The sequence below is a fragment of the Ostrea edulis genome, chromosome 10, assembly GCF_947568905.1.
Source record: "Ostrea edulis chromosome 10, xbOstEdul1.1, whole genome shotgun sequence".
Taxonomy (NCBI): domain Eukaryota; kingdom Metazoa; phylum Mollusca; class Bivalvia; order Ostreida; family Ostreidae; genus Ostrea; species Ostrea edulis.
The window spans coordinates 29964041-29985927 of NC_079173.1; the positions used below are offsets into that span (position 1 = coordinate 29964041).

General features: G+C 36.5%; 1 protein-coding gene and 1 long non-coding RNA gene across 2 annotated transcripts in view; one reads left to right on the forward strand and one right to left on the reverse strand.

The window, feature by feature from the left end:
* Positions 1–14619, forward strand: part of LOC125665347 (uncharacterized) — a 100551-nt gene extending 85932 nt beyond the window's left edge. The window contains exons 79-95 of the mRNA XM_056152437.1: positions 100–405; positions 561–914; positions 2707–2994; positions 4619–4894; positions 5026–5328; positions 5513–5893; positions 7527–7811; positions 8064–8363; positions 8795–9091; positions 9352–9624; positions 9735–9929; positions 10036–10251; positions 11230–11421; positions 11607–12016; positions 12983–13097; positions 13242–13321; positions 14375–14619. Of these exons, the coding sequence (XP_056008412.1) occupies positions 100–405; positions 561–914; positions 2707–2994; positions 4619–4894; positions 5026–5328; positions 5513–5893; positions 7527–7811; positions 8064–8363; positions 8795–9091; positions 9352–9624; positions 9735–9929; positions 10036–10251; positions 11230–11421; positions 11607–12016; positions 12983–13097; positions 13242–13321; positions 14375–14407 (4304 nt within the window). The 3' untranslated portion in view covers positions 14408–14619. The remainder of the gene's footprint in view (positions 1–99; positions 406–560; positions 915–2706; positions 2995–4618; positions 4895–5025; positions 5329–5512; positions 5894–7526; positions 7812–8063; positions 8364–8794; positions 9092–9351; positions 9625–9734; positions 9930–10035; positions 10252–11229; positions 11422–11606; positions 12017–12982; positions 13098–13241; positions 13322–14374) is intronic.
* A 3078-nt stretch (positions 14620–17697) lies between these two features.
* LOC125666435 (uncharacterized) lies at positions 17698–20505 on the reverse strand. Its single transcript, XR_007366668.2, has 2 exons — positions 20288–20505; positions 17698–18083 (listed from the first exon to the last, which is right to left on the reverse strand). It is a non-coding gene; the product is annotated as an uncharacterized LOC125666435 (long non-coding RNA).
* Between the last annotated feature and the right edge of the window lie 1382 nt (positions 20506–21887).

Genomic DNA, 21887 nt, shown 5'->3' on the forward strand with positions numbered 1-21887 from the left:
AAATGTTAACCAGCTGCTGAAGTTGGACAGGATGAATACTTTAACAACATTAATAAGTCGTTGGTTTAACATGTGGTTTGATTATGATTATTTTACCAGAATATTTAGCTTCGTTGGGCCCACCTGGCAGGCAGTTACCACCAGGCACTAAACTCCCAGGAAACTTGGACTACGTAAGAATCCCCGAAGGATCTATCTATGAATTACCTTGCAATATAACCAACTCGCCAGATCCAAAGTCCTGGACAAAGGATGGACAGCTTATTAGGCCACCTGCTGCTGGAGACGTTAATCGAGTTCTCTCGTTTAATCCCATTACAAAGTCTGATTCTGGCATCTATAAGTGCGACTCTGGGCGCCAAGAGTACATAGTTTTAGTTGACGTCGTGCCACAAGAGGTTCAAGGTAGGCATATTCTCTAATATATCGCGTGTTTGTATCAGAGGTTTTGTTCATTGCGTTTGATATTTAACAAGCATTTTACTACCTTTTAGAAACGAACTTTGTTCCAATTGACGATTAATAATATGTATTGATGACAAACACTATCTGGTTTGTAGAATACTTGTTGTTGAGCGAACGCCCTGATAACAAGCCGAGCTTGAGGTTACCAGACTCGAATGATGAGAAACTGCGACTTTCTCTTCCCAAAGACATCGATCAGAAACTACATTATACTGGTCCTGGGCAACCTTTTGCTTTGATATGTGAAATTGCACCACAAAACAGACCAATCAGGTGGTACAAAGACGGCGATATATACACACCTTCACGCCCGGATGTACAAGTATACGAGAGAATGATTCAGTTTGGTCGACTGACGACAAATGACGCAGGCGTGTATACCTGTGTGGCAGGAGATGGGGAATTAACATATTCAGCAAGGCTTCTTGTAAATCCACGTCATACAAAAGGTTAGCGATACAAATGTATCTTATCATACATATGGTATTCCCAGGGGCCCATGTTTGCCCAACACTTTATTTTGTATTGCTTATAGGAGTTATGTGATTGATCACTGGTATGTTATCTTCGCCTTTCATCATGTAATTTTAAGTTTGATACATAATTTCAACTTATGAATTAAAACTTTAGATTAAGATTAATTCATTCCTTGGTGTACAATATAACGACTGAGGGTTTTATGTTGATGCACTATAGATACAGGATAAAACGTTGTCATTCAGTCGACTGAAAGGTCTGGAAAGGCGACTTAATGACAAAGCTCAGTTATTGAGTTACCTTTCAGCAATCGTTCTGTCACCATTCGGTTTACTGAATAGCATGGTTTATTTTGTAAAAACAGCAAACTGATTAAATATTTCTAAATCATGTTGCTAAGAATTGGTCACAACAACAATATTAACGTCAAAGTAGTGTGACTTCATTCCACCTCACATCATTATCCCGTTAGTATATTAACTGTAGTTAGCATAGTTTGGAGGGTGTATATTTTTTTCAAAGAAAAACAAAACGTATGTCGCAAATTCAAAGAAAGAAACAAAATTGAAAACAATGGATACTGTCGAACCTATATATATATATATATATATATATATATATATTGAAAGAGATACAACTATTGATGAATGTATTTCGAACACCTTAAGGTGGGTCCTTAGTCCTGGATTTTTGGGGTTTAGGTAGCATTTTTTTTTTTTTTGGCATCAATAAAATAACATTCAGAGTAATACAAAAAAGGCAAAACAGTTAAGGATTTCCATATTAATTTTCATTACACACACATATCATTTTTTCTCTTTATATTAGTAGAGTTACATTTGTTATAGTTATAGTTATTTATGGGGGGAAATCCATACCTTTCCTTAATTATTTCAAATCTATAGCTTCCTGATTATGTATACCCCCATAAAAAACTGAAGTCTGGCACCATACAGCTGAGCTATTTAAAATCACTCGGGATTAAAATTTTATGTAATTTCATGAAAAGACACAGATAATGATTCCTTATCACCTTGGTAAAATGTTTGTCAAAAGTAAAGGAAATCTATCGCATTATGGACTTGATAAATAATTTAATGAAAACAGAGTTATTGTCCTTGGATTCAATATTTTGAAACATATCATTGACTATTCAAATATAACAAAGACTTTTGAAATAGTTTATGGCTAACAAGAATTTGTACAATAACTATTGAAAAAGATTCCAACAAAATTTATGTTCCTGTCATTAAATCATTGACTTTGCAAAGTCCTATGACGTCACAGGAGTGTGGAACTACGTTAAAGGTAAAAAAAAAATGCTAGAAATGTAGCAGTGTGATTTCGTGAAACCCATAGATATGAAATGTAGCTGTTTGATTTTGCAACCCATAGATATATATGCATGTAGATTTCAGAGGAAAGCATATCAACCTCACACTTGGTGCTTACTTAATATGATCTTCCTTGAAATCGATATTTTTATTTTTAAAGAGTGTATACATGTAATTATTTAAACTGGGATATTGCAATATTAACGTTACTAAATATTGTGTTATGATTCTCTCTCTCTCTCTCTCTCTCTCTCTCTCTCTCTCTCTCTCTCTCTCTCTCTCTCTCTCTCAATTGTTTACGAGTATATTTGAACTTTGGAGTGCAATTACTAATTTGTCTTGTTCAAGAAAAATTATTCTTTCGTTTTCTATCTAATATATAATCCTTATTAAACAGTTATTTTTATTAATATACCATCATTTCTGACAGTAACGATCGACTTGGCTGAAACCAAAACCACAGATGCAGAGGCTATGACACGGTTTCAGATTCAATGTAACATTCCAAATTTGGCAAAGGGAGAGTCCGTGGCGTGGATGAAGGACAATCAATTATTTTTACCTGCCCTCAACAGAGAGATTACATTCTCATCTAAAGGTCGAAATATCACGTTTGATCCATTACTAGAGGAGGATGCTGGTACATACACCTGTATATCACAGACAAATGGAGCCCAGGTGTCTCAAAGAGTTAATGTTTATCGACCTATATATCCAGGTAAATTTCCATCTGTAGAAAGTAAAACAAATTTTCTGTTCGAATACCCTTATCTGAATGGTTAAGCAAATACAGTAAGAAATGATTTTCATTTTTAGAAATAATGCTTCATGCTCCACGCTGGTTTACGTGATGTGCTTTCGCGTTTCATGAAGTATACCCGCGTGAATCATTGCATTTCATACTTTCATGGGTTTTCAAAAATAGATTTACATTCTATTTTCGTTTCAGTCAGAATTCTTAGCCGTTGAAATACATGTGCTATATTTATCAAACTGTTTTGTATTCATACGCACAATGTTCACAACTGTAAGCATTCATGAGGAAATGACTATCGTTATAATCTTTAAAGATAGCAAAGGCAAACACATTGGACATATGAAACCTAATTATCGGTATTGTGCAACTCTGTCAGATACCTAGGCATGTTAAATGGTGGTTTTATGGAAAGTTGGAAAAAGTCGCATCCATTATTCTTGAAATTGTTTTAAAATTTGAACATGTGCATCGATGAAACAAGTCATTACTCAATCCTTCACCGATAATGTACCTGTGTATTGCATACACCTGCCTGATATCTTTATATATCAATACAGGTTTTCCACATCTAATTGGAAAAAGGAAACGTGGACAAAAATACTCACATCTTCCTAAACGCAATGTTTCTGGAAAATGAATAAAACTCCAATGTAAATGTTGCAAACACTTGCAGATAAAATCATTTTTAAGTAACTAAAATACTCTAGTGTATCCATCACCTTCTTTTCATGATATCTTTGTGTCGACAGGGGATGCTTACTCTTCCTAGTCACCTGATCTCATCTCTGATATACACAGGGATCCGAGTTTGCCCAACTCTTTATTTTGTATTCCTTATAGGAGTTATGAGATTGATCAATGTTCTTTGTCTTCACCTTTCATTGTGTTTAAAACAGACCCAATGCTTAGAAATGTAGCGCAATTTAAGGAGGAATACTACACCAGAGAAATTGTATACTGATGAAAAGTAGAGGATGTGCACAACAATATTGTGAAATTGAAAACTTTCAAAATTTATTTTATTTATTTTTAAAATGCAGTTTAGTAGGAAGTAATCCGACAAAATCAAAAATCTTTCTGGATTCGAACCGTCAATCTACGGTTCAGCAGTCGACACAATATCCTACTGAACTACCTAGATAGACAATTAAATTTGAAATGAATGTACAAAATTAATATTGTTGTTACTTATATTTACATTCATGTGTTATTAGAAAGTCAGCCATTATGAGGATGTAGTATGTCTCCTTAAATGATAGAATCCACGGAATCCAGTTTTTTTTTTCCTTTCTTGTCAAAGTCATATCCATGTCTTATTCCTTTCTATGATTATCATATCAACATTCTACCACTGTAAGTATGTGAGTGAGTGGACGTGTAATTGGGTGAAAGAGTGCTGTTGTGAGCGTTTTTCACATAGTTCCAATAGGAATTGTTAGGAATAAATGCAGGTTAACAATGCCCACCTATATTTTTGAAATAGAATATAACTATATCTAGTTTGATCAAATCCTAATAATGGTAAGTATTAAATTACTCGCAGGCTTTGCGCTCCTGAAATTGTTATTTCAATTTTGCATTTTAGGTTACTACAAGGTAGAGGTATCCCCGGGTTACAATCGTCCTGTGGAAACAAAACCATTCACTCTCAGATGTCCGGGCGCAAAAGGACCTGTAATCTGGATCAAAGATGGACTACCATTTGCAAAGAAAGAACTTATTACATACTCCAATGGCGAAAGTCAAATATACTTCGATAGCATTAGCAAGGAGGAAGACAGTGGAAACTACGTCTGCATTAGTCAGGATGGAAGGATACTGCACCTGACCGCTATTGATGTTGTACCGCAGACTGTTTATGGTAAGCAAAACTATTAGACTATTGATTTTAACACATTGCATTAAAGAGTTAAAAGCCCACAGTCTTCAATGTGTGTGTTGAATTTAAAGCCAAGAAAACGCAAATTCCTCAATATCTTTTAATAATGATAGATTACCTGATGGCATTGGGTCCTCCGGATAGACAAGGGAACCGAGAATTAGCCATTCCAGCAAACCTGGGCTACTTTAGACCTCAATCCGGGATTATGTTTGAACTTCCCTGCAATGTATCAGATTCCGCTCTAACACAAGCGATCACGTGGACTAAAAATGGAATTGTACTACCACGCCAACAAAACAAACGTGCTTTGTTATTCCCCTCGGTCTCTGAGACAGATGGGGGATATTATACATGTACGGCAGGACTCGAGGAGTACAATGCTCTGGTTGACGTCAAACCAAAAAGTGTACAAGGTATCAGTATATTTCAATATAAAATATATACAGATATATGTACATAACTTGAATATATATCTTCACCTTTCATGAGTCCGCTAGTTTAATATATGTTCATATGGTTTATATGTTAAAAATACTTATGTATGCATATCACAACTTCAGCAAAACTTTTGAATTAAGCTATTGAAACAAATTTCAGAGTATCTGCTTCTCAGTGATACGGAGGATAAAAAGCCAATTTTGGTACTACCTGATGCCCAGGATCAGAAACCAATGCTATCACTTCCAATCGATGCAAAGGAAGAGGCAAAGGTCCAAACACGATCCCCTGGAGTCGGTTATATTCTGTTGTGTGACCTACCTCCTTCCATTCCTTACCGAACTCCTATTCAATGGTACAAAAACGGAGCGTCCTTCAGCGTTCCTGCAAATTCTGGTCGTGTATCCTTGACAGATAACGGCCGTGTTCTTCAGTTTGCGTCACTAAAGAGAGAAGATGCTGGTCTGTACACATGCGTGGCGGGAAATAACCTGGCTCTCTTTACGTCCAGAATTATTGTCGCCCCACGTGTTAAACATGGTAAGATATTCATTCCCGAAAAAAATATGGAGTATTATATTCATAAGATAACTTGCCCTACGTGCAATTGTGATGTCATGTATCCGTTAGTGGGAAGACAAGTGGAGAGGGAGGGTGTCATGTGATTTCAATATCAAAGGGTATAAAAGTCCAGAATTCAGTCTTATACTTGGTACAGAGATGACAAGTCAATAAGGATGAAATTTATTTTGGTTCAGAACGTTATGGGTGAAGGTCATTCCGTAAGTGAACGGTCAAGAGTCAACAATTGCTTATTCCTCCTAGGCACCTGATTCTGCGTCAGGTATATCCAGGGGTCCATTTTTGCCCCTCTTGTAATGTATTTCTTACAACATTTGCGAGATTGATCACTGTTCGTTATCTTCACTTGTTCATTAATGATAATGAGGACAGTATGTGAAGAGTATCACTGCAATATTATGATTGCTGCATCATGAAGTGTAGGCAGAGGTTACATATTGATTGTAAGACAATACCCCATAGATAACGGCCATGTAAAATCAGTAATCAAACTTAACAATGTTCTAGACACCACATTTTTTAAAACTCATAATTACTACAGAGACTATACGGTTTTGGTCTATAAGCAATATGAAAATGCCGTTCATAATCAGAACTGCATATATATTCATGTAGTTCCAACGGTCATTATTTGAGGTCGAGTCAAAATGTCCGATTTTATCATTGTTGTCTAATGCTATAGTGCCTGTATGTCGTTCGTAAACGTTTTGAACATTTTTCTTAGAAAACATTCAACCAATTATTTCCACACTGTCTGTGTAGCATCATTAGAGTGGGGAATTAATTTTTTTAACTTCCTTGGCACCCTCCGGTAGACTTAGGACTTAAATAGCATACTTGATTAAAACGATCCGGCACACTTGGGTTAATCGGCCATGACCGGCAACACTTGATTGTGAACCGGAATTGCGCACGCATCCTGTCGGATAAGCTGATTGAGACGGAAAATTTTGATAGGCGAGGGCGGCTTCAAGCTGGCGTCCTTGGACATAATGTTTATAATCCAGGTGTACTGGAGAAATAAACATGATTTCTAGATGTGTTGGTCATTTCTGTGCCAAAGTTTATGCAATACGTCAACATTTTCATTACTGTACTGTAATCGGGTCACTTGATTTTAAGTGCGTAGCCAAGTATACCCGGCTTTGTTTGATTCGGTCGGATTTTATCAGAATCAAGTATGCTAAAAGAGAACATCTTGCAATCTTAAAATATATATTTCCTCCCGTACACACTAGCACACAAACGGAGTGTGCAGTTATATTAAGGATGTGAAGTTCGTGTTTCCAGCGTCAGACCCATTTCTTTGGTTGTTTGTTTGATATCTTATTTAGGACCACAAGTATCTAATTTTTAGAAATCATCCTGTTCTCTTAATTGTGGGGAATTTTAAAAGATTTCGTGAAGGACAAATCCAGGGGTTTTAATTAAGTTAGAATTATATGCCCATGTATACAGTTCGTAGCCAGTTCACCTTTTCATATAATGCAACTAAAATAAAATTATTCATAAAGAATATAATTCTTCAATTTTGGACATATATGTGAAAATATTTTATGAAACCATAGTTTGAATTCGTAATTCCTTGTAGATCGGATTACTGTTGGAGTCGGAAAGATGCAGAACAACGTTCAAGTTAACCAACAGTTTACTCTAACATGTGCTATCCCTCCATCGACTCCGGAATTACCTGTCAGGTGGTTAAAGGATGGTGTTGCATTTAATCCTTCCGATCCATCAAGAGTAGTCGTTACTGGTAGAAGCATTATATTTTCCCCTGTTGTGGCTGCTGACAGAGGGCGCTACACATGTATGGCTATCGACAACTCGGCATCCTACACCTCCGCTCTTAATGTCATGGCAACAGGAAGAAATGGTACACTTCTATGTGTCTTTCGAAGACTATGTTTTGAAATATATTGAAATTCCGAAAATGCGTCAATTTATATTGCTGATAGGTCATAAAGCAACAATCAATTTGATCAGTATTTTAATAGGTTACATAAATATACCTTTAATTAATACTTTGTTATTCATGCCTGGTGTTCTTAAAGCTTAATTATGTAATGATATTTTTGTCGTCTAAAAACATGACAATGTATATTTTTTCTGATGTTGACTCTTTCAGTTGCGAACTCCCAGTTACTAAACTTCTGGCAGCATCAATTTACCCCTCGCGCTCTTGGAGGATTCGAGCTTACATGTGTTATGCCTCCAACTCTGGACCCCTCCATCCCCGTCATATGGATGAAAGATGGCAATCGTTTGGCAATGGACCGTACTGGTAGAATCAAATACAGTGCGGGAAATAGGAAAATGATATTTACAGAGGTCACACCAGAAGATAAGGGATGGTACACATGCGTTGCATTGGATAACTCTGCCTCTTACACATTATCAATGGTCGTAGATGTGGATGGAACTAAAGGTTGGTTCCTGTCATCTTCTTAGATGGAGAAAAAATAATTTTCTCTCATAAAGATTTCCTTTCGTCATAGACGGATTATGTTGTTCGTAATGTTTTCAAAACATCATACAAAAACAACAACAATAGACCTATAGAATATCTATATTAAGTTTAAAGTGTACTTAAATGAATATCAGACGTGCCATCTTTAGTTTTAAAAAGCAAATTATATTTAGCGCACTTATACATTTTCCAATACACAGAATACACATCACATCAAGACGTAAGCCTCACGGCGGGTGTGAACGGTCGACAGGGGATGCTTACTCCTCCTAAGCACCTGATCCCACCTCTGCTCTATCCAGGGGTCCGTGTTTGCCCAACTCTTTTTTTTTTATTCCTTTTAGGAGTTATGAGATTGTTCACTGATCGTTATCTTTACCTTTTTACAGAAACTGACTCCGTAGGAACTGCTCTTCGAATCTCAAACGCAAATCTGGGAATGGATTATGAGCTTAGGTGTTTACTGCCGGACAACGGGAAAGCAATCTCGTGGATTAAGAACGGAGTAGAAATCCAGGCTGACCCCACTGGTCGTAGGACTTTCCATCAAAGGAATCGTATATTGCGTTTTACTCCCGTTCTGTCAGAAGATGGTGGATATTACATGTGTCGATATAACGATGGTACAATGACTTACAGCACAGCAATGAGAGTTATAGGAGGAGGAGGAGGAGGCGGGGGTTCTGGTAAAAGTTTCAAACATGACTGATAGTATATTCTATATGCTAAAGAATGATAAGTGACATATCTATAATCAACTATTGTTGTAACGTTCGCATTAAAGCAAAATATGAGTCATAAACTATGCAAATTTGTCTTGGACACAAGAAAGTTTAAAACATGATTCCACTGACACAGATGCCGAGCAAAACTTCAAGACTGTTGTGTTACTAATTACAAATGACATGTACAGTATATCGAATAAAAACTTACTTACTCCTTACAGGAATGAGAAGTATAAGAAACTTTTATCTCATGCAACTCGGGGGGAAGTTCGACTTACGCTGCGGAATTCAGTCTCGAGATCCAAACTTCCGGGTCATCTGGTTAAAGGACGGACAACTGTATTCTCCACAATCTAATTCAATCTCATACTACCATGGAAACAGCAGGATTCTATTTGACTCGCTGCGCGCAGAGGATGCCGGACTATATACCTGTATCAGTGGAGGAAACCGTTACTCCACTCGTCTTTATATGAAGAGAGCCATACCCCCAGGTATGCTTTTAGCACAAAAAAGAGGACACGATTTAAATATGCAATACTAATTAACGTCTTCACATTTAATGTTTTTCACATTCTAAGTCATTTTCTGTTTACCATTAAAGTTACAACTGGATGCATGTCTCAATGTGGTACAACAGCGGCATCGTGTACCATTCAGCTGAATTGCACAAACTACTTGACATGCGAGGTAAATGGAAGAAATTGCAACTGCCGAGCAAGGATGTGCCAGTTTGGATCTTTCTTTAACCCGGAAACCGATAATTGCACCTCAATTAGAACAACAAATTGCATGAGCGGTAAGAATTCTGGGATTTTCAGAAACCTGTAAAACAGTATCTTTGATTTGTCAATTGTCGACGTATAACCGTACACCTGTACAATAACTGTACATTGTTATTGTAGATCCTTGTCGGATGCTCCCCCCTCGCTTCACTTATCCGAGTGACTATAACTGTCGAAGTTTCTACCGCTGCTCCAACACGGGGACGTCTGTCCCTATGTGTTGTAACGCCTTCTACAAGTACGATCATGCAACTGGATCCTGTCAGCCCGACAGCAGCTGTTCTATAGACTGCACAAAGCGAGAGTTGCCAGAAACTGATCCGTCTGTTAGACTGAGTATGACTTTATTACTTTATGGGGAAAGAACATATCAGAGAAAATGGAAAATTAAATTGGATGGAAAGTGAAGGATACGTACAGTAATATTTCGAAATTGAAATCTTTCAAATTTACCTTGTTCAGTGAACAAAAGGCTACACTGGAAGCCATGATGATCTACAGACATGTTAAACCAATGAGTTACATGTATGTGGCTAGCCTTACTAGCTAGATTTAAAAAGAATATCTCGTATTGCTGCCATTTAGATTTCCGTTTCCAACAGAAGTCAGCCAATATGACAATGTGGTATTCCTCTTTAAGAACTCAATTGCTATTTTTGCCAATGCTTTAATATATCTTTGGAAGAAAAATGTACTCTTCCAAATATTTCATAATTGTAATGCTTCTTTAGAAGCCTAACCATCTGCTTTTACAAAATGTGGCTAATAATTTGTAATATCGTAGTAATTCCTTGGCCTATCTATATATACGGTTCTTCAGAATGATGAACGTCTGATTCTTTAAAAATTCATATGAGCGATGAAACAAATCAGTATGACTGGTCGATGAATCACTACAGCGGTACTGATTATGGGCCTGAGTTTAGTTGAAGGCTATATTGTAGAATCATTTAAATTCGTGGTGGCCAATTTTCGTGGATTGCTGAATTTTTACGGGTTCGTCGTGACGTAATTTCGTGGATTTATATATTTGTAAGAAAGATAACTCGGGAATGTAATTATGATTCTTTATTCGTTGAGGATGTAAATTCGTGGGTGAGGGGTACCCACGAATTCCACGAAAATTGAGCCACCACGAATTCTAATGATTCCACAGTAATTCAGTGTCTAGGAATCAAATTCAAACCCATCAAAGGACATACTGAATTTTGTATTACCAAAGGTTAAACGTGAAATTCGTCAATGCAAAAGTAAAACATTGTAATACTACATGGGCAGCCAGTCTCTGATCATTAAATACCTTAAATGTTACAGTGACAGTGAGTCCACTGGGAGGTGTTTGCTTCCTGAAAGCCATTCCGGACACGCCTGACATGTACTACAATGTCGCCTCCGGTAGTACACAACAGTGTCCCCCTGGAACTGTCTTCAAAGAGGAAAGCTGCGTCTGTGAAAATTCTCTAAAGCTTACTCATATCCATGAGAAAACATCAGCTCTCATTAAAGGTAAATCTCTCTCTCTCTCTCTCTCTCTCTCTCTCTCTCTCTCTCTCTCTCTCTCTCTCTCTCTCATCTTTCTCTGTGCGTGTTTTTGCAATTTTTTCCAAGAGAAAATATATTAAACTTTTTACTGTATGATGTAGAAGAGGATTCATCTGCTTATTATTATAATTTTTTTTTTTTTTTTGCAGAATGCCATCCACTGTTACAGATTGCTTTTGATAAGAATTTCATCAGTAACATTTCTCCACATGGCGTCTACACAAAAATCATTGACGTCAACACCACGGAATCACAGACTCCTAAACGCTCAGTTGGGACCTTCAACGGCCAAACCTCTGAAGTGTCGACACCCCGTTTTATAAATGATGAAATCGAGGCTTTATACGTCACGTTCAACTTCTTAGAGAAGGGTGGTGGAGATTATCAGGTTTTGTTTTCTAACTGTCGTGCTGCCGTTCCATACACAGTACCTGGTGTTCGAGGACAAAGGTCATCGTCTGCAGAAATTTTACTTGACAAAAAGAGACAAGAGATCGTATTTATAGGGAAAACAGATAACGAGAGAGCTAGCTCCGCCATATTCAGAATCCCTTACACTGTAAGAACTTCTTCCTTAGTTTCTTATTATACAACTGAATTTTCCATGTTTTCCCAATTTATATTAAACGAGGTACAGAGTTTTATGGTGGTGACAGAGGACATGAGGTATATAGAAATGATAGTTTATCCACACGTCATTTTACCATTCCTAAACTGACTTGTGTTCAAACGCATACGTACAATTATTTAAATCTTGAAGAAAATTCTTACAGATCCTCTGTAGAGAATGGATTTTACATGTGTTCGATATTTTAGGAACCGTAATTGTGACAATTGTCATTCTTCATATTGAATATTTAACAACGTGAACAATCATGTCACGAATGCCTTTACGCGGACTGCATAGTTATGCTATGTAATTTTCAGTTGGGTATACTCAGAAAAAGTCAGGGAAATTTGTGGAAAATTAAGTTGACCTTTGCAAGTTCAACCAGCTTCTGCAAGTGACGATCATCCTGTTTCGAAATAAAACTGGGTTGATTTAAATGAAACTTATGCTAAATTTACATGCTTTGAAATAAGAGCCAACGGTTGTCTTGATTTTCTAATTCGCTAGATTTCTTCAAACGCTAAACGTTTGTGTCCTTGCACTGAAAACTGGAGATGTCTTTTGTGTTTTACAATTATAGAAGATGTTCTATGCATTCTTACAGTTTCAAAAACTTGAAATACTCATGGAATAAATATACAATATCAACATACATCCTTTTGAAAATACGTTCACGAGTCAGTTGCATTTACCATTTACTTGGATAATTCCATGTCAAATTATAGCTGTGTTGGTATATTTTACAAGGTGAACATCACACCAGTGGAAAATACCCGGTCCTGTATCTTTACGTGACACATTATTGAAAACAGTGATTTTAACAATTGTATATATAGATAAAGATACACCTACACCCATCGTCACAAAGACTTCTTCAGGTTAGAAATGTTCTGTATAATGACCTCAATTTTACAGCCAAGTCGGTGGAACAAAGTAAAGATGGCGTTTGACGGCTATAGAATAAAAGGTGTTGTGACGTCAGAGCTTAATGGTAAACCGGTGCAGCAAGTTCGTACAGAACCATTAATTGGTACGTATGTGAAAATCTGGTTAATATATACAGGGGGTCATCGTACATAGAACATAAAATGACAACTGTTACGGATACATTTTCGATGTAAATCAATGAACTGTGATTGGCTGATTTAATTCGTACGTATGGTGTCTGTTACAGGACGGTTGATTCCATCCACACAACTGACCAAACTGGGCAGGTGCTCTGACAAAGACGCTTTCCAAGGATACATGGACAAGGTAAAATATCGGCGTTAACTAATTATAATAAGTAATATCAGCAGATTCATATAAATTGTCCTCAAAGCAATAGGTAGATGTGGTACAGGGTGTTTCAAAGGCATACTCCGATTTTATGGATTGATTAAAAGTATTGGTCAGTCTGAGTACATACATGTATGAAAGCAGAAAATATATCAGATCAAAGAATGTCAACAATTTTATGAGTTTTAACGTTAAAATAATTGCCCATTAGATCGGGGCCATGGCGTCCTTGCGATAAATCATAGGAGTATGAGGTTTCCACAATAGACTTTTTTTCTTCCAAAAAAACGCCTTCCTGATTAACCCTTAATTAAGGTTTGCAGAGTGACACCATCCTATTGAAGGCCTATATAGTTATCAGACATCCCTCTCTTATTTGAATATTAAGATTGATTAACTACTTCCGATCAAATCTACGACTCCAGTACAATTTCGATATACTTTTCTATATGACGTTACTTTCTTTTGACCTCAATACATACTTTTGTTTCATCACAAATAGTTAAATATCTTTAACCCGTTACGAAAAGTTTATTCATTGGTCCTGAAGATATAACGTTTTATACTCGTGAGTTTTCCGGATTTCAAATGCTCACTTTATGTGTTGATTAGATGATAAAAAAAAAAAAAAACTTTTTTCTCCAGTACTACTGCATGCTAACGCATCCTTTCAGTTACCTTCTTTTAAACTTATTAGATTAAGATTTGAAGATCGCAAAAACCGAGGCACCGTGTCATAACAGGCGTGGCACGATAAAGATCCCTCCCTGCTCAAAGGCCATAAGCGCCGATCACAGACCTACTTTGTCCAGCCCTTCACCGGCAATGGTGACGTCTTCATATGAGTGAAAATTTCCCCAGAGGGACGTTAAACATTATACAATCAATCCGTTATGCAGAAACACCCTGTATCATTTATATAGCCCAGCACAAAGAGCTTCAACACATTATTAATGAATTGATATACATGCACTGTTACTTTTGTTTTTCTTCAGTGAATTACATCTAATAATGCTTCTTTATTTTCAGATTAAAGTTTCAAATTGCATTCCACATGGGTGATGACATTGTTATGGCATAACAATATCGCAGCTTAATTATTTTTTAAATATAAAATGATGTATAAACTGCCGTTACCTGTTTGTTTGTACTGTCAATAAATGAATGTTCTAAATGCTCAAAACCTGGACACAATCACCAATATTATATGTCATCATTCGTTACCTTCATCCATTCATTCATTCAACTCCAATAAACTATGATTAACAAATATCTAGGTAGTGTCTGTTGATTATTCTATTATCACATGTATAGGTAGTTAATGTCTCACATATGATTCGATGCACAAGAGCTTCATCAGTTTGTAAATTAAGGCAGGCTACTGACATACAAGTTGATTTTACAAGGGTTTCAACAGTCTCGTTTCAAGTCAGCATTTCGCAAATTCTATGGTCGTTACAATGATCTAATTTCCCAATACAACCTATCATTGGGTCAAATCCTGCCTGTTTTGTTTCATACCGATTGTTAGGCCTTTCTTGGCACACTGAATTTGACTACGGATTACTTCGTTTATCTGATCCAGACATAGGGCTCACGACGGGTGTGACTTGTCGACAGGAGATGCTTACTCCTTCCAGGCGTCTGATCCCACCTCTGATGTGCCCAGGGGTCCGTGTTTGCCCAACTTGAGATTGATAACTGTTCGTTATTTTCACCTTTCACCCCACTGTCGGTATCAATCTAGTCGTATTCCGTATTCAGGACATCCATGCATTGTGACACTAGCGAAAGCAGACTGTGGTACTTAGAGGAACCTTGGGTCATGTTGTAGTCAGTAAATTTAAAACATTGTTATAACAAACTTGGATCACTAGACATGGTTGAGTGATTTTGATATACGGAGGTCAGATGAAACTCGAAGAATACCCAAAGCATGAACATGATTGTTGTATGGTAAGTGGTAGCTGCAATAATGTAGCCCTCTCTGATTTTTTTTTTTTTTTTTTTTTTTTTTTTAGGGAGAGGGCTACAACTCCTTAGGATCTCCGTAATGGTGCAAATGCGGGAGTGATTTACTCCCGCAACATTTGCGCTCATTCTAAACATTTCCTGACTTTCTTTACGTAAATAAAATGATATTCTATTATTTCTTAGTCAATATATAAATTTACAACCTGCAACTTAAGATTTGTGAGACTCTATTCTACCGTTTTCAACAATTTCAATAAATTCCAATTTCTCGATTCATATTTGTGCGCCATGTTTGATGTACTGAAGTTTCAACTTTCGATTGTCAAGTCATTTGCATATGCCATATAAGGTAGTATTTACATCAATGGACAAGTATGGAGGCGAAAGCTATTTCGTCGATATTGAAAAGGTTTGAATTTAATATCAAGTTAAAAACCGAACAGCAGAGTGTAAATTCTTTCTGCAACAATATGATTTTCCTTTCTTTGTCGAAGTGGCTCGAGTAACTACATTTTCGTGCTTATTGTCGATGTTTAGGTTTTTCATTAGATCCACCTACGAGATCTCGCGATAACAAGCATGGCGGAGCAGACGAAGAATTTTGCATGCTGTACAGTATATTTAATGAAAAACACCTTTATTAGACATGCCTGAGCACAAAGTTGGTACTCCTTTTGGTGTAAACAACATTTGGGACTAATACACATAGTTTATCATCGGTTATTCATAAAATTATTTTGCACCATTACGGAGATCCTATGGAATTGTAGCCCTATCCCGAAAACGTCAGAATAAAAAAAAATTGGATAGGGCTACATTATTGCAGCTAGGTAAGTGGTGATTTCAATGCATGATTTGGAAGAATGGAAATTAAAAACCGATGGCCACTGTAGGGTATATGTTGCCAGGTCAACACTGTATATATAGAATGAACTAATTAACCTTACAGATGTTATCCTGGGAATGTCCATGCTCATACTATTAAAAGGCCCACTCTTTACGTGTTCAAAACAAAAGGACATTAGGTCTTTTCTTGCCTTTTGAATTCAAAATAACAGCAAAACAAACGCGATAGATCGTGTTTTGGAAAAACAAAGACTTGCTTACTCAGCACAGTTCGCTACTAATAACTTCCCATGCACTAAAGATGCAAGAAAATGTTAAAACGTGTTCTTATCATGTCGATTTCTGAAGTCAAAACTTCGTTATGAGGAAATTGAAAAGTACAGTGTGTATAATTCTTTTCTGAATAATCACACTCGCTATGATTAGCGTTGAAATGTGGATAGTGTGTGTTCATTTCGTGGCGATAGTAGCGTATGTTGATAGGCATATGTTAATTTCCTGACGTTACTAGTGTAAGTTGATTAGCATATCCTAATACGCCAGTTTCGAGATACGAACTCTTTTGTATAGGAGGTGCATTTAGTGGAACTTTGAATGCCTAAGTGTGACAGTGGATATGCAGCCAACGAGGAAGACGATGAAATGTATTAAAAGCGGCTTCTCTTTAAATATGTAAATGTGGGAAATACTAAATACTATCGAAAGAAATGTTTTATCGAAGAGGAAACATACAAACAATGTCATATTTGCAAGAAATATCTTGGATATGGTACTTATGACCAGCGAAATAACGTGATAGGATAAGAATTCTATGTATTTAATTACTCCCTAAATACTTATCACTTACTTAGTTTGTGTATCAGTCGAATTCGGGTTATCAAACAGCGTATGAGAAACTTACTGAGTACATTTACTTACACTGTGATGAATATCTGTCCCACTCCCGCGAGTAAACAAATTCTTTCGCGCCTTACTATGTACGAGAGTTCTCCAAAGGGAAATAACTCGGACGTATCTCGAAACCGGCGTATTGTTAGGCCATTTTTACGTAAATCTTCACTGTGTAACGTATATCGCAGAAAATATGACGTTATTAGTTTATGTTGATTAGCATATGTTGATTTCTTGACGTTATTTTCCTGACGTTATTTGTGTAAGTTGATTAGCATATGTTAATTTTCTGACGTTATTATTTTATGTTGATTAGCATATGTTGATTTCCTGACGTTAATAGTGAGTGTTGATTTTCCAAGGGTAATTGTTTACCAAGTTCAGTTAGATTGCCAACATTTTCCAATCACTGTCGCGGTAGCTCAGTGGCAGCTAGAGAGTTCGCTTCGTAACCATGAGGTCGTGAGTTCGAGCCCCGCTCGTGCCATGGTCGCGTTCAACCTAACATAGGCAGTGATTGCTCCCCTTTGCCAAACCTTTACTGCTACGGCCGTAAGCGCTAAGCATAGGTTTAAAATTGTGGTACAAATGTACTTATGAGTGAAAAATTCTCGACGGGACGTAAAACAATCAATAATCCAGTTGCTTATATTTTTTAATTGTCTAGATGTGTGAATTATTCAAATAGATTTAAAATACGTGTTTGTTCATTTTGACAAAGCGTCTTAGATTTTTTTTTTATCTGTATCGCCTTTGTATGCACTAAAATGTACACTGAACAACAGTTACCATGACTACCATGCCGTACTAATGATATTGTTTTGGCAAATTCTACTTTAAATTATAAAAATGAGGTATATTTCTTTTATCAAAGTCTGTTTGTCTCTTCGTCCTTGGCATTCTGCCTTGTGACCTTGCGAGTTGTTTCCTGTCCACTGCCGTCCGTCAGCAACAATGAGATGATGGTGTCGGCCATAGGCCTCTTGTACGGGTTGGCATGACACGTCTTGGTTGCAATTTCTTTCAGCTGAAATCAATGAAATATTTCATTTGGTTGATTACATTTATATTTTATCACAATTATCCCGAAAGAAACTTTTTTAGATTTCACTTGAAATCTTTGTGAAAATAATGTAAGTTCACAACAAAGTACAAGAGTGCATACAGCGCATCAAACTTTTTAAGAAAACAGTAAGATTGTGTAAATATATTCTGTACACAGCGGTATTCTTCACTGAATATCTTCTGGGAAATGTTAATTTCAGCAAAGCACGAAATTGTGTATAGTAAATAATGAATTAGGATAGTAATTTCGGGTTATAAGTTAATAACGTAGAGATATTAAACTGGTTTATTTGTATTGTATGCAGGTGTGTATCGAGTTTCAAAACGAATTTGAGTATTGTTCCGGTTCGTTGATTTTGATGGAGTTGTTCCCCTTTTATTAAGTACCGGTATGTATTTATTTTATGGCTGTTAAAACATATAAAGGATTGTTGTAGAGTTCTTCATTGTACTAAATGTCTGTAACATACAATCTGAATACCACATTCAATGCTATATTTCGATGAATTTCCTACATTTGACTTCACTGCAGGCGGGGGCATTCGTGTCGTGTTACAACACATTTAGTTTTTAATGATTGATATCAATCGTTTTCATTTATTCTTTTATACATTTTAAACTCTTTGTAAATTACTGCACACAGTACAGTGGAATTATACTCTTTATGTACTTTACAACTAACCAAATTAGGAGAGAAAAATCTGCAAATATTCCTTCTCACCATTTTCCAGCCATATTATTGAAATTTTCGGTGCATTTACCAACACATGCCCAATACAGGTGTAAGTGGTGTACACCAAAAATTGTACGCCTCTGCACTTGATAACGGAAAAGTGTACAATTTGTGTTCGGTATGGAGAAATCAATCGCGCCCATTAAAACTGACCTCTTATAGAGAGAGAGAGAGAGAGAGAGAGAGAGAGAGAGAGAGAGAGAGAGAGAGAGAGAGAGAGAGAGAGAGAGAACTAGTATTACAATACAGTTACGGATCTAGAGGGGTTACGATGATTGCAACCGCCTTCACTACTTTTGGTTGAATTTTTCTTTGTGACTAAATGTAATATTTTGCCATTTTGGGGTCTTCAACCCCTCAACCCCACCCCCACCCCCACCCTCGTGGGCGGAAATGTTACAAACTTGTATCATAAACTTTATTGATCCGTCCCAGCAGTATACATTAAACGATCAAACTGAAAACTCTTTTGTGAGTTTTTAAAACTGTTCCTAGTCATTCATATTTCGGTGTTGAAGTCTCATTATGGGGGAAGGCTCATTCTACAACACCGGCACCCCCCCCTACCCTAAATTTTTTAAATGTACCGGTAAGATAAATCGTGGTCTCTTGTTTAGAAAAATGTAAACAATAAAAGAAGCAATAATTTCTTCCACTCTCGGAGAAATAAATGACAAAATCTTTTGATTTATTGAATTACTTTTACTGGGAGAGCTTTTTTTTTCCCCAAAACACTTAAAATTTGTGTCATTTTATTAATTTCACCTTATTAAGAAGGACAGAAAATAGTAAAAACGACTACATAGCAGCCACATTTCAAGCCCTATTCCAGGAGCCCCGCCCCCTGGACTTCCTGCCTCATAAATTTGCGCCCCCACCCCTAACCGCAATTCCTGAATCCGCCCCTGATTGTATCACTGTCGTGGTTAATTTTATACATGTACGTGTGTCTAAAGGAAATATGATAGTTTCAACTCCACTTAATTCCGTACAGCGGTGTCTAAAATTTTATAACATTAATCTATTTTATGATCTAGACGTATAATGTAGCTAGTGTTAATACACTGAACGAGTGCAGAGCAGTGTAAGTGCCTGTTTCCGACCCTAATAAACCTTAAACAGCTAAATATCGATTTTATTTTCAGAAGTTACTTTGCAATAACAACAATACACCGATATACTTCTCAGTTATCAATAATTCATTTCAGAACATAATATATCATAATGTAAAAACAAATGATAAGGTATGTTAAGTATTATATCAATTCTATATAAAATCAGATTTATCCCCCTGTTAAAACTCCATTATCAATGCGTGGCAATGCGACATGACCGTCAGTGCTCGTGTTCAAAACGCGTTACGTTATGATTACAGAAATTTTAGCCTTAAAAATATCTAATTAAAATACAACAAATTGAAAAAAAAAAATTACCAACGACAATGTCTTCTGTTCATTTTCCTGATAGTCTTCACTGACTTCCATGTTATTTATGAATTCCCGGTCTATTCTCGTTATTAATTATAAGTGCACTGAAATTTGTTAATCAATGAGGAATTTCCCGTGGGAAATTACCCATGATAGTAGTAACAGCCAGGCCATTATGAGCCATACACATAGCACTGTGTCATTTTCAAGCTTCTGATTAATGTACTGAGCTGTTGTTAAATTTAATGCTATACGAATAGCACCAGTCTGAATATATTAAATTTTAAAGGGGGGGGGGGGGTAATCAATCCTGCCGATACTTTATTTTATTTTATTTTTGATGAAGAGCGAAGATAGCGCAGTGATCAATTTCATAACTCCCATAACGAATACAAAACTAAGAGTAAGGCAGAGACAAACCAGAGGTGGGATCAGGTGTCTTTAATATATTTTAAACTAATCCGATGTTTTTTACCATTTTTTTCCACATGATAAAACACTGTCATACACGACGTTCCTCAATAATATAGGGACCAATTTCAAAAAATGTAGATACGCGTCTCCAAAAATTTAATTTTCAGGTGAAAACATTTAAGAAAAATTTAATGATGATCCTTTCTCTAAAATACTGTATAGCAGGAATTTAACTCACGGAGTTAATTTTCTATATATTCGCTGAAGCAAAATTTCCGCGAATTTAACATTCAGTGAATTAATCTTTCCTATTCATACGAAATCGGGTTCAGGATATTAAGATTTGTTTTTCCGCGAATTAAACCGACCGCGATTTGTTGCAAAATGAAAAAATCGATTTTTTTTTTCGACCGCGATATTAACCTGCTATACAGTATGCGATCTTAATCATGAACGTGTTTTAAAAATTAGAACTGCAATTACTGACCCGCAAGGACTTTAAAATAACTGTTAGAATATATCCTCAGTACCCCCTTGCTTGTCGTAAGAGGCGACTAAATGGGGCGGTCCTTCGGATGAGACCGCAAAAAACGAGGTCCCATGTCACAGCAGGTGTAGCACGATAAAGATCCCTCCCTGCTCAAAGACCATAAGCGTCGAGCATAGGCCTAAATTTTGGAGCCCTTCACCGGCAGTGGGCGATGTCTCCATATGAGTGAAATATTCTCAAGAGGGACGTTAAACAATGTACACTGAATCAATCAACATTAATTTGTTTAAATATGACAATAAAAAGTCAATATTTTCTTTCTTGAAATTGCTAATTTACTGAAGTGGTTCAAAGCAAATTAATCGATGGAAAATTGGAAATAAAGATAAGCATGTAATTAGTCAAAACTGACCTAAAATTCGGACTTTCTTTTTTCAACCATTGAATTAAAAAATGCAATTTTAATATTTCATGACAATAAATCATGGAACATTATTAGAAAATGTAATAAGTTTTCATGGCATTTCATTGTAACCTATGTGTTTCAACCACCAAAAAAAAAGGGGGGGGGGCAAGGGTCTTACATGTAACCCTCATCTGAGTATCATAGCCCATACAGGGAGTCTCACATTTGCCTCAATGTGGGTCTTTTGTGCACACGTTTATGATCTTTCAAAATACATTCCTATTCAATTACAGGAA